This window comes from Heptranchias perlo, chromosome 11 (assembly GCF_035084215.1).
Source record: "Heptranchias perlo isolate sHepPer1 chromosome 11, sHepPer1.hap1, whole genome shotgun sequence".
In the NCBI taxonomy this organism is placed as follows: Eukaryota; Metazoa; Chordata; class Chondrichthyes; order Hexanchiformes; family Hexanchidae; genus Heptranchias; species Heptranchias perlo.
The window spans coordinates 66,978,936-66,992,200 of NC_090335.1; the positions used below are offsets into that span (position 1 = coordinate 66,978,936).

Sequence of the window (13,265 nt, forward strand, 5' to 3'; positions counted from 1 at the left end):
TTTTTAAAAAAAAAGATTTTGGGGAATGGGCTACACAATAATTGCCTGTAAAAATGTGAATGTACATCCTGACTAGTTGTTACACTGGGCTGTTTGATGACCCATTTACTCACTGCCAATTAAATACTGTAACTCAATTACAGTGCATCACATCACTCTAAATCTACCATATAATTTACCGTTGTGCTTTCCTAGTTAAATATTAAAAACAAACTACATTGTAATTAACTGAATCTGCACAAATAAATTAGGTTGAACTGGTATACTTTGTCAAAGCAATCATCTTGTTCGCAACAGATTCAGGATTAACTTATCATTACAAGCGTATCACCTGCTTATCAATCCTGAAGTGGGATTGATAGAAGCTATAGTGAAGACCACACTCACCTGGCTTTCCAACAGTACTTAGATGGAAACAAGAAACGTTATGGGATAAAATTATGTTACTTACCCTCCATGAATGATACTGGCCTAGTAAAGAATTAATCTAATCACTGCATACTGAACACTGTTTGTGAAAGCAGTTAATTTCAGATTACACTAAAACTCAACTGGTCATTTATCCATTTTGTGCACTATCACATCCTTGCTCAACCTTATTGTAGAAATACCACAAAAATACACCTAACTCCATTTATGAAGGGAACTAACCTTGTCATTTTTATCTTCAAAGGCAGTTGCCTTCAATTTCTTCCAACAGTTGATATGGTACTCCACACGGCACTGTAGGTAGCACATCACTTGAATAAAGCCCTAAGATACAAGTATCAAAATGGTCATTGGTATTGCAGTCGGAGAAATTACTTTATTTCTTCCAGGTACAATGGGTGCTTTATAAGATGTTCACTGATCCTATGTGAGCCAAGGGTACGAGGTCAGAGATGACGACTGAGTAATTTTGAGTCATAAATCACATAGCTAAAGTCCAACATTTGACTGTTCGATTAAAAACATTGCACACGTGCGACCAGGCTAGTGTTGTGAATGTGCACAGTGCTTTCTTCGAAAAAAAAATTCCCTGCCCTCATCTGGAGTTGTGCATTATACCCAAATCTAATTGTTTTGGGTATAATGCACACCTTTTAAGCTTCCCTTAACTATGATGTAGCTATATTTAACTAGAATACTGCATGCATTTAATAAAATGTGATTTTTTTTTAAAAAAAGAGTAAAATGAACACATTTTCATTAAGGCGTCATTCATTAGGGGTAAAAGTCAGAGTCGGTTCTGTTTTAAAAAAAACGTTTGCAAAGACAACTGCGAGAGCATGACTGGATTATGACACAGTTTTTGGGAGCTATTTAAAAAAGCAACAAGTTCACTAAAGGCTCAATATTTAGAGTACAGGTGTGTGGCAAGTTAGTATTATACAATGGCATTCTGCAATATGATCACATGCCACTTACATTTAAAACTCATTACCTTAAAATCTGGGTCTGAGAAGTAAATCTGGACCTTAGAATGCCCCTGGCAATGTTGATAGCGGCAGATTGCATCGGATTCTACAGGGAATCGACATTTCCCTATGTATTCTTCCAACATTGCCTGAAAGTTAAAGTTACATGAATAAAAGCAGCAGATCTGCATTCAAGGTTTTCAGACCACAATAGAGTAATATATTTGTTTTAATTAGGAAACCTCGATGATGGCCAAGGCCCATAACGCAAGATACCAGCAAGGTTGAGGAACGAGAGAGAAAAAACTAATCAAGTTTAGCAATTAGGTGAAAGCAAACTAGGTTTTTGAAATCCTGAAGACTGTGGGAAAGGCAGAGGCAAGAATTTCACAGTTCTGAGGTCCTGGGAAAGAATGAGTCAGAGTAAGAGGCTGTACAATGAGCGTCTTCCTCGTTTGTCCTCCTGAAATGCATTAGCGCACACTTCTCGACATCATGCAGTCCGTGCCCGCGTGCAGCAAGACCTGGACAACATCCAGGCTTGGGCTCATAAGTGGCAAGTAACATTCGCGCCAGACAAGGACCATCTCCAACAAGAGAATCTAACCACCATCCCTTGACATTCAACGGCATTACCACTGCCGAATCCACCACCATCAACATCTTAGGGGTCACCACTGACCAGAAACTTAACTGGACCAGCCACATAAATACTGTGGCTACAAGAGCAGGTCGGAGGCTGGGTATTCTGTGGCGAGTGACTCACCTCCTGACTCCCCAAAGCCTTTCCACCGTCTACAAGGCACAAGTCAGGAGTGTGATGGAATACTCTCCACTTGCCTGATGAGGGCAGCTCCAATAACACTCAAGAAGCTCGACATCATCCAGGACAAAGCAGCCCGCTTGATTGGCACCCCATTCACCACCCTAAACATTCACTCCCTTCACCACCGCGCACCATGGCTGCAGTGTGTACCATCCACAGGATGCGCTGCAGCAACTCGCCAAGACTTCTTCGATAGCATCTCCCAAACCCGCAACCTCTACCACCTAGAAGGACATGGGCAGCAGGCACATGGGAACAACACCACCTGCACGTTCCCCTCCAAGTCACACACCATCCCGACTTGGAAATATATTGGCGTTCCTTCATCGTCGCTGGGTCAAAATCCTGGAACTCCCTACCTAACAGCACTGTGGGAGAACCTTCACCACACGGACTACAGCGGTTCAAGAATGCGGCTCACCACCACCTTCTCAAGGGCAATTAGGGATGGGCAATAAAGGCAGGCTTGGCCAGCGACGTCCACATCCCATGAACGAATAAAAAAACATTAAAATGCATCTGCCAGTATAAATAGAAAAATTGTAATGGACAAAATAATGGAATCGAAGCCAGATGAATATTCAGGCACAGGTTCATCCTAATGTATTAAAAGCAATGGTTCAGGAAGGTGGAGTGTAATAGTTATAATCTTCTAATGCTTGGTAGATTTGGGGATAATATTGGAAGGCAGCAACTATACAAAAAACCCAGAACAAACCAGGTAGCTAGAATCTATCAGAGACAGAGTAAATGAAAACACAGAAAAGTATAATTTGATTAGGGAAAGTCAGCATGATCTTGTGAAAATAAATCATGTCTAAAGTTCTTTGATAGTCACTGAAGTGGTGGATACAGAAGGATCAGTGGATGTCATATACACAGATTTTAGAAGACATTTGAAAAAGTTCCTCAACACATTGCTAGCTAACAATGAGGCACCTGTAATTGGAAGCAACCTTAGTGCGGATAGAAAACTGCTTGGGAATTGAGGCAAGAGGCAGATAATACTAAGCTAGAGGTATAGAGAATTATTAAAGAGCAGAAAATTAGAGAAGACTTACATTAAGCTAAATGACAGCAGATGCAATTTAATATAAAAGTGTGAAGTAGCATACTTTTGACACAAACAGATGGGAGGATAATCTAAATGGGGAAGCACAAGGGTGGGTCAGTAGATGGACGAAACAGATTTGAGTGCAGGTACATAAATCATTAAAAACCCAGCTCGCAGGTGTAAAATGCAATCATATGGTGACTAGGATGCTCGGCTTCATCATCATATAAAAGCAAGGAAGTGCGACTGCAGTTATGGAGAATGCTGGCTAGACCTCACTTATAATATTGGGTGCCCTGCCCAAGGAAATATCTTGGAGAATATCCTGCGATAATTCACCAGCATGATACCTGGGATGGAGGGACCTAGTTATAATGAGAGATTGGGAAGGTTAAGGAGTAATCTGAACAAGATGCTTAGAATACTGAAGTGAATTGACAAGATAGATGTGGAATGGCTCTCCCTCCTTGTACGGAAATCTAGAACAAGTGGATATAACCTTAGAATTCAAGTTAAATTAGTTAAAAGAAAATCCATGATAACCTTCACACGAAGGTTTGAGAGAATGTGGAAAATACTGCCCAGAAGGCCATAGATACAAAGTTAATTCAGGTGTTTCAAAGGAAGATAGATACTTACCCGGGAAGTAAGCGTCCGAAGGGATATGGAGAAAAGTCAGGGAATGGAGACGAAGATAGTTGCTATGGCTAACAAAATGGCATGAGGTTCAATGGCCCAAATGGCCTATTCTTGTACCTATATTCCTAAAATTAATCACTTGTTACAAGAGCAAATACAAAGCAAATCTTTAAAATGTGTTACCTTTAATTTTTCATTTTGTGTTTCTTCAATAACAACAGTTGTTGTGGGCCATGTTAGTATACCTGGAACAATCTTACGGTTTACCATAGTTAAGGATTTAGTGAAAGGATCTAGGGCATCAGCAAATCTGGGGGGAAAACACAATGGAAAATGGAGGATTACTGGAAACAAAAATCAACATTGTGTGTTCCAGTATGTTGCAGCCATATTCTAGGTAGTGGGTGGGAGAGGGAAAGGAAGAAAAGAAGAGTGAAGACAAGCACTATATGAACCAGCACAAAATGAGCTATCTAGTAGAACCAAAGTTGTAACTGTACTAGTGCAAGACTCAGCACAGGTCAACAATGGAGCAAGCCCACTTCTTCCACAGATCTTGTGCAATCTCCTGCATTACGGAATCTAACTCAGTCACTTAATTACTGAAGAAAACTGCTACACAGCTTGTCTCTAGTTCCCAAAAGTAACAAAGCAGAACTCATCCATCCTCACATCTCCATTATTCAAACTCATCCACACATTATTCCTACCCATGGCCCTTGCAGCACAGAAACCACCGTCTTACCATAACCATTGACCCTGGATACCATAGGAACATAGAGACAGGAGTAGGCTATTCATTTCCTTAAGCCTGTTCCACTATTCCATTAGATCATGGTTGATCTGTAGCTCAACACCATTTACCCACCTTATCTCCATATCCCTTCACACCCTTACCTAATAAAAAAAAGTCAATCCCAGTCTTGAATATTTCAAATGGTCCAACATTCACAGCCTTTTGGGGGAAAGAATTCTAGATTTTCACTACCTTTTGTGTGAAAAAGTACTTTCTGATTTCATGCCTAAATATGTCTTAGCAGTAATTTTAAAACTGTGCCCCCTTGTTCTGGATTCCCCCACTAGAGGAAATAATTTCCCTATATATGCCCTATTAAATTCCTGTATCATTTTAAACACCTTGATCACATCACCCCTCAACCTTCTGTCCTCAAGGGAATACAAACCAAGTATATGCAACATGTCCTCAGAATTTAATTCAACCCTTTAAGCCCCAGTACCATTCTGGTAAATTTGCACTGTAGCCCAAAACTGAACACAGGTGAAGTCTGACCAAGGTTCTGTACAACTCAAGCATAACTTCCTGGCTTTTGTAATCCAACCCTCGAGATAAAGGCCAACATTCCATTAGCCTTTTCGGTTACTTTTTGTACCTGTGCACTAGCTTCTTAATGATTTGTGCACATGGGCACCAAAATGTATTTTCTCGTCCACAGCTCTTAAGTCTCTCACCATTTAGAAAATAGTCCAATTTGTCTTCATCAGATGCAAAGCCAATGACCTCACACTTCCCCACATTGAACTCCATCTGCCATAGAGTTGCCCATTCGCTTAGTTTGTCTATGTCCCTTTGTAACTGCCTGCTCCCATCTACACAACATACTAAGCCCTCCTAACTTACCGTCATCTGCAAATTTGAATACACAACTCTCTATTCCTTCATCCAAATCATTAATATAGTGAAAGCCTCAGGTTCCAGTACAGATCCCTGGGGAACACCGCTTGTTACAGTCTGCCAATCAGAGAACGTTCTCCGTTTTCACTTTCTATTTTTGCTGGACACGAACCTGTTCTGCCGGAAGTACACTTTGCCAAGTCCGTAGAATGCCAAACTGTCAAACCGCTGCTTTGGGAACTGCTCCAAGATTTTATTAAATTGATTTTCAGCCTCAGTCAGCTCCTGTTCAGGCAAAATATGATTAGTGGCTCCAGAACATTGAAGTACACAAGAAAAACAGCTCCCCCAGCACAAATTATTGCTACCTACAAATTAGATGATACATTAGGTTTGTTTTCACAGCTATCATATGCTGGGGCCAATGCACAAGCAGTGATCTGTTTGGGTTTTGTCCTTGGGGCATGGATTTGCAAGTAGGGGGTAGGGAGTCTTAACTACATTAACTGGTCTAGTTGGTTGGGGGTTCAGTTCTTGGCTTATTTCCCTTTTTGTATTGGTCTATTATCTAATCGTGTGAAGTGGTATGGTGTTGGGACAGGCTTGTATCAAGTACGTCTTTAAACTAGATGGTATTTTCCCAGTCCATGAAGGAAAAACTGTTTCAGTATGTACATTTAACTTAAATATAAATCATGTTTTCTCATGGTGTGGTGCTCAAGGATCATTGTTGTACAGCCCTGAAGATGGGAGCTTGGAAAGCTTGATCAGCGTGTTGGTTTACACATCAGAGAGTGGGAAAACCCACCTATATTTCAATTCTGTGTCTCGCTGAGAAAAGTTTTATTCACACTTAAAAAAAAGTTTGCAGATGTTTTAAAAGCACGAGTGAATGTGGAAGGTACTCCTCCACAGGAAAAAAAATGTAAAACTAATGGTGTTTATAGAGTTATCCCAATCCCAAACCTAATTTGGTTTGTTGCCATTATTTGATATTGCTCCTGTATGCAACTGTATACACTGGATAAGATTTCATAAATGCATGCAATGTATTAAAAATCACTTAATAAGCCACCTAGCAATCATGCTAGAGGCAGCATGCACCTTTATCTACTTCCGCAATCACAAAGTGCCATTTGATAGTGTTTTTCTGCAAATGAAACTTCCACCTTTATGATTGCTTAGCAAGTGGAACCAAAATCGTGCAAGATGAATGCTTCAATATAGAAATAACCAGAATCATTTGTATTCTTACCCTCAGTAGATTCTCTTTTTTAAAAAAAAATATATATATAAAAATACACTCTGTTTCTGACTTAATGCAGCATGCTGTGGATTATCTTCTATATTTTGTTAAAACAGACTAGAACTTTGTACCAATTTTGGTCTGCTTTTTAGTGGGTGGGAGAGGGGAGAAGTGATCATCACTTTTTCATATAGGTAGAGTGCTCCTTAATGTAGGCAGAAAATGTTGTATAGATATTTGCATAGGGCTCCCAAGTGCCTCTCTGGCTAAATGTACTACATGGAAGGACCGGGTTTTGGTGGGGGGGTGGGGGTGCATGTACTGAACTGTGGGGACTAGGAAAGCACCAGTTTTTATTACTGATCTGGGCAGTGGTGCAGGAAATGCAATTCACCTCAATGTCCCATGCCAGGGAGGAGAAAATTAGCCTAGATTCCCATTCCTGACAGACATCCAGAGACTCCCAGAGGAAAGTTCATGTACGTGAATATCGGTGAGGACACTTGGCAACGATCATCCCCAGGATTGAATAACACGCTAACATCCAATGTCTAGATTCAAATATGAAAAATTGCCACTTGAGTGAGGTTTTGATGCGCTGATGGTAACCATGGAACCGTACCTCAGTATTATCAGTAGGAAGAAAAGAAAACAGGAAATATCATCCTTGGGGCCCTCTGATCTCTGGGTCAGTGATGTGATAATTCACTTCGTACACCATACATTTCAAATATGCTCACCTATATTAATAATTGGTAACGCACAAAACGCATATAAGAAAATTATGGCTCTTACCTCAGGCAGTCCAATACCAAGGAGGGAACAGGCATGACCATAGATAATTAATACATATTCGATAGTGGATAAAGGCACTTCCTAAGAAGGGCAAAAACAATTAACAACTAGATATGCAATAAAAATTCAACTTATTATAGCTGGTGAATTAAAATCCATGGTTTGCGCCTTTAAATAAAACCAAGACATTCTAGAAAACTATATATTGATTTCACTAAAGCTTATTTGAATAGGGTAAAAACAGAAAATGTCTACAATCGGAGGGGGAAAGGAAGGCAAATGTTTTGGGTGGGAACCCTCTTCAGAATTTCTCTTTCAAATACCAGCAAATGTTACCTGGCATTTTTGTTTTTTCTTTTTACCTCTATAGTTACTTTGCAACCGATGACCAAAAAGTGCCTGTCAGCTGCAAATAGTGTAAACAACCCAGTTTGGGCCCGTAACGTGCCACTGGTTTCAGTAAACGCAGGTGCCAGTCCCAGGAATTTACATTTTGTGACCCTATATCGTACAACAGAGCCCAGCCACACAACAGAAACTGGCTCCAATGCAGTCTGTCAAATGGAAATTTGGGGCAAGGATGAGCTCTCCCGAAACAGGGTCAAGTATTTAGAAAAGTGCTTTATTATTTGAGTGGAGGTTCAGCTGGGACTGAAAAGTAACAAAGAAGGAACATGATGGGAATAGTTCAAGGCGAATATTGCTTCATTAAATATTTGAGTGCATATAAGTAATCTCATCAAGATTTGATCATTACTACTGGCTTCAAAAAGGAGCTTTGTTGGGATCAGTTGGGAGGAGGAAGCTGATTACAACAGAATTTATAATATCAAAAGTCCACTGCATAGGAAACTGCTACTTTTCCTGTTTTGTATTAAAGGGCACACTGATTTTCCATATATTTAATGCCTCAATTTTTTTTTAAATACTGAAAAATCTAGGTGAAAGGCCAAGCCTCATACCCATGTTCCTTCAGCACCTTAAAAAACACTCAAAAGTAGATCCTGGATGGAATCACCATAAACCTACCTCTTGTTTTTCAGGATCCACTAGGTTCAGCACCTGTAAAAAGGCATGTTCTGCATTGCGGGCGCGCTGGTCCAATAAGGCTACATATCCATCGTGAATCAAAGACTTCAATTTGTCCATTAAGTTGTCTGAATCATTTAAAGGCATCAGCATCTAACAAAATAAAGTAATGAGGTTAGTACCTTTGCTTGCATCTTCACCTTCTTTCAAAGCTCTCAATCTTTCTTCAGCTCATCAGGCACCAATCCTACAATCAACATGTACTAGGTACTATAACAATTTGACATATGATTGGTTTTAGGACTAGTGAACTGTACCATGCATTATTTGTTGGCAACAGACTCTGATCTAAGCAGAGCATTTCTGCTGTGTAACCTTTCCTGTTTTCCAATGAGAGAAGTGGGAGCAATGTTGAATTCCAGTACCAGCAACATCAGACAATTGATGGGAGTATGAAGACACATATGGCAGATCTATTGAAAATGACGAGTCAGGCCGTATTACAAATATTACTACTGCTGTAATACTTTATTAGGGAGCTCATTTAGATGCGGTGGCTAGATTCGGATATTAAACGATGCGATGATTACACACAGCATGGTATTTAGTCACCTTTTCTGGGTATTGTGGAAGACGGGCCTTTAATCCATTTCTTTCCTGGCTCCTCTTGGACTCATATTTGTGGCTTTCACATAATGGCTGAGTTGGTAAGCTTGATTGCTCTCTGGAGAAAATAAGAGTTTACAAATCAAAAGTGAAAAATTACGAAAATTTGTAACCTTTTTTCTGTTTAAATGAGGCGGTGTCTGTATATGTATAAGCAATGGGATAGGAAGGAGTACTAGTCAGGGAAAATATCTTAGAAGCTAAAAAGAAAAATTCTAACTCATCCACATAAAGGCCCAACATTTTGGATCTCCACACTCTGCAGGGAGCTGTTGAGAAGGCAGGTGCAAATCAACAAGGTAAGTTTTTTTTTTAATCTGGTCCTACACTTAACCAATTATGATGAACAGCTTAATTAAAAAGATAGAGGGAGATGATACTATGAGGTTGACAATTTTGCTTGCTAGTGCCCATATTTACTCTGAGCAGATGCAATAAGAGTACTTCAGGGGCTGCACTGCAAAAAGCTCCTGATTGTTTCAGTGGTGAAGGAATAAGCAATACTGCACAAGAAAATTCACTCCAAAGGTTCAATGATGTATTTCAAGCATCTATTCCCAGCAAAGTGCATACTTTCCACCTTCTCCCAAGGAGACAGCAACTGTAAAATTTCTAACTGTAAAAGATAAGGCATTACATAAATGAGTTCATATCAAAAATACTGCAAATCAGGAAATTTCCACATGGGTCTAATTTAATTGTACTGTATCAACTCTTTGCTGCTCAATAAGCTTATTGCAGTTTTTCGGCTGGCACAGAACCGATGAGCCGAATGGCCTCCTTCTGTGCCGTAACTTTCTATGATTCTATGTTTAGCTTGACAAAACAGCAAATGTCAAAAAGTGGCAAAACGGAAAATTAAAATTTGATTAAAGTTTCTGCGGAAATGTTGCCATGCAAAAATTACCTAACTTACTAAACAATCTACTGGACTATTACAACTCAGAAGGACAAGCCACAGGTCACATAATAAGAAGCTATTTTCTACAAATGTAACATCTACAATTTTATGGTTTTACCAGATACCAATCTCGCTTAGAGTCAATTTTACTTGATTTCTTCCTCACCAAAAGTTGAACTGAACTGATACAAAAATAGCAGGAGCATAAAGTACCCTGATCTTCCTTCTGTTTTTCCATCTGTGAAATCCTTTGCTTTTGTTTCTCCTCGTTGACAGTTGAGAACCAGATTACCTGTTAAATAAAAAAAAAATCATACTAAATTGATGGTAATATTTTTCTTAAGATCACTCACACATACTACTCAAAACAAATCCCAGAAAGTGTACATAGGAACAGGAGCAGGCCATTCAGCCCCTCGTGCCTGCTTCGCCATTTGATAAGATCATGGCTGATCTGTGATCTAACTCCATATACCTGCCTTTGGTCCATATCCCTTAATATCTTTGATTGCCAAAAAGCTATCTCTCAGATTTAAATTTAGCAATTGAGCTAGTATCAACTGCCGTTTGCGGAAGAGTGTTCCAAACTTCTACCACCCTTTGTGTGTAGAAATGTTTTCTAATCTCACTCCTGAAAGGTTTGGCTCTAATTTTTAGACTGTGCCCCCTACTCCTAGAATCCCCAACCAGCGGAAATAGTTTCTCTCTATCCACCCTATCTGTTCCCCTTAATATCTTATAAACTTCGATCAGATCACCCCTTAACCTTCGAAAGTCCAGAGAATACAACCCCAATTTGTGTAATCTCTCCTCGTAACTTAACCTTGAAGTCCAGGTATCATTCTAGTAAATCTACGCTGCACTCCCTCCAAGGCCAGTATGTCCTTCCAAAGGTGCAGTGCCCAGAACTGCTCACAGTACTCCAGGTGCGGTCTAACCAGGGTTTTGTATAGCTGCAGCATAACTTCTGCCCCCTTGTACTCCAGTCCTCTAGATATAAAGGTCAGCATTCCATTTGCCTTATTGATTATTTTTTGCACCTGTTCATGACACTTCAATGATCTATGTACCTGAACCCCTACGCCCCTTTGGACATCCACTGTTTTTAACTTTTTACCATTTAGAAAGTACCCTGTTCTATCCTTTTTTGATCCAAAGTGGATGACCTCACATTTGTCTACATTGAATTCCATTTGCCACAGTTTTGCCCATTCACCTAATCTATCAATATCTCTTTGTAATTTTATGTTTTCATCCACACTGCTTACAATGCCACCAATCTTTGTTACACAAGAAATTACTTGACTTCTGTATGCACTCTGCCCAGACTGCTGTAATAGCCCCAGGACCTGGTCACATTTCCCGGTAAAATCATATAAGAGGCAACTGCCACAGAAAACGTTTTGCAATACATAATAATGATAGTCAGTGGTGTCCCCAAGTGACCCATTTCTGTGTGCTCATATAATGAAAGACCCTCCCCCAAGACTTCAGTTCATTTTTCTCCAGCCCCAGGTGTAAAAGGTTCCCTAAGCACACACCATATTTTAAAAGTTCTTGGGGCTCCATTACTCTCTTTTCTTACTGTATCCTTACTCTACGTTTGACTTCTGTGTTTCATTCTAATCTCTCAGGAGAACCCTTGCTTCCAATGTCCCAGACAGAATGTTTTCATTTGCCCAGATATCTAGCCAAATTTGTAGCAAGTCCAGGAAACAGAGAACTGTACTCAGTTTATTTCAGCTGCTGGCATTATCATGAAGGGTCTAGACAGAGTAGATAGAGAGAAACTGTTCCCATTGGCGGAAGGGTCAAGAACCAAGGACATAGATTTAAGGTGACATGAGGAAAAACTTTTTTACACAGCGAGTGGTTAGGATCTGGAATGCACTGACAGAGGGGGTGGTGGAGGCAGATTCAATCGTGGCCTTCAAAAGGGAACTGGATAAGTACTTCACAGAATCATAGAAAGGTTACAACACGGAAGGGGGCCATTCGGCCCATCGAGTTCGTGCTGGCTCTATGCAAGAGCAATCCAGCTAGTCCCACTCCCTCACCCTATCCCCGTAGCACTGCAAATTTTTTCCTTTCAAGTATTTATCCAGTTCCATCTTGAAGGCCATGAGTGAATCTGCCTCCACCACCTCCTCGGCAGTGCATTCCAGATCCTAACCACTCGCTGAGTAAAAAAGTTTTTCCTCATGTCACCTTTGGTTCTTTTGCCAATCACCTTAAATCTACGTCCTCTGGTTCTTGACCCTTCCGCCAATGGGAACAGTTTCTCTCCATCTACTCTGTCCAGACACTTCATGATTTTGAATACCTCTATCAAATCCTCTCTTAACCTTCTCTGTTCCAAGGAGACCACCACCAGCTTCTCCGGTCTATCCACATAACTGAAGTCCCTCATCCCTGGAATCATTCTAGTAAATCTCTTCTGCACCCTCTCTAAGGCCTTCACGTCTTTCCTAAAGTGCGGTGCCCAGAACTGGACACAATACTCCAGCTGTGGCTGAGTCAGTGTATTATAAAGGTTCATCATGACTTCCTTGCTTTTGTACTCTATGCCTCTATTTATAAAGCCCAGGATCCTGTATGCTTTTTTTTAAAAATCGCTTTGTCAACCTGCCCTGCCACCTTCAACAATTTGTGTACATATACCCCCAGATCTCTCTGATCATGTACTCCTTTTAGAATTGTGCCCTTTAGTTTATATTGCCTCGCCTCATTCTTCCTACCAAAATGTATCAACTCGCATTTTTCTGCTATAAATTTCATCTGCTACATGTCCGCCCATTCCATCAGCCTGTCTATATCCTCCTCACTGTTCACTACGTTTCCAAATTTTGTGTCATCTGAAAATTTGGAAATTGTGTCCAGTACACCCTAGTCCAAGTCATTATTATATATCAAGAAAAGCAGAGGTCCTAGTACCGACCCCTGGGGAACACCACTGTACACCTCCCTCCAGTCCGAAAAACAACCGGTCACCACTACTCTCTGTTCCCTGTTGCTTAGCCAATTCTGTATCCATGCTTCTACTGCCCCTTTTATTCCATGGGCTTCAATTTTGATGACA

General features: G+C 40.3%; 1 protein-coding gene across 2 annotated transcripts in view; it reads right to left on the reverse strand.

Annotated features, from left to right (window-relative positions):
* Positions 1-13,265, reverse strand: part of ttc3 (tetratricopeptide repeat domain 3) — a 102,677-nt gene that overhangs the window by 50,825 nt on the left and 38,587 nt on the right. For both annotated transcript variants that reach the window (XM_067993311.1, XM_067993312.1), the window contains exons 16-23: positions 10,400-10,478; positions 9,232-9,343; positions 8,620-8,772; positions 7,591-7,671; positions 5,722-5,834; positions 4,100-4,226; positions 1,424-1,546; positions 652-753 (exon numbers count right to left, since the gene is read on the reverse strand). In XM_067993311.1, coding sequence (XP_067849412.1) covers positions 652-753; positions 1,424-1,546; positions 4,100-4,226; positions 5,722-5,834; positions 7,591-7,671; positions 8,620-8,772; positions 9,232-9,343; positions 10,400-10,478 — 890 coding nt within the window. The remainder of the gene's footprint in view (positions 1-651; positions 754-1,423; positions 1,547-4,099; positions 4,227-5,721; positions 5,835-7,590; positions 7,672-8,619; positions 8,773-9,231; positions 9,344-10,399; positions 10,479-13,265) is intronic.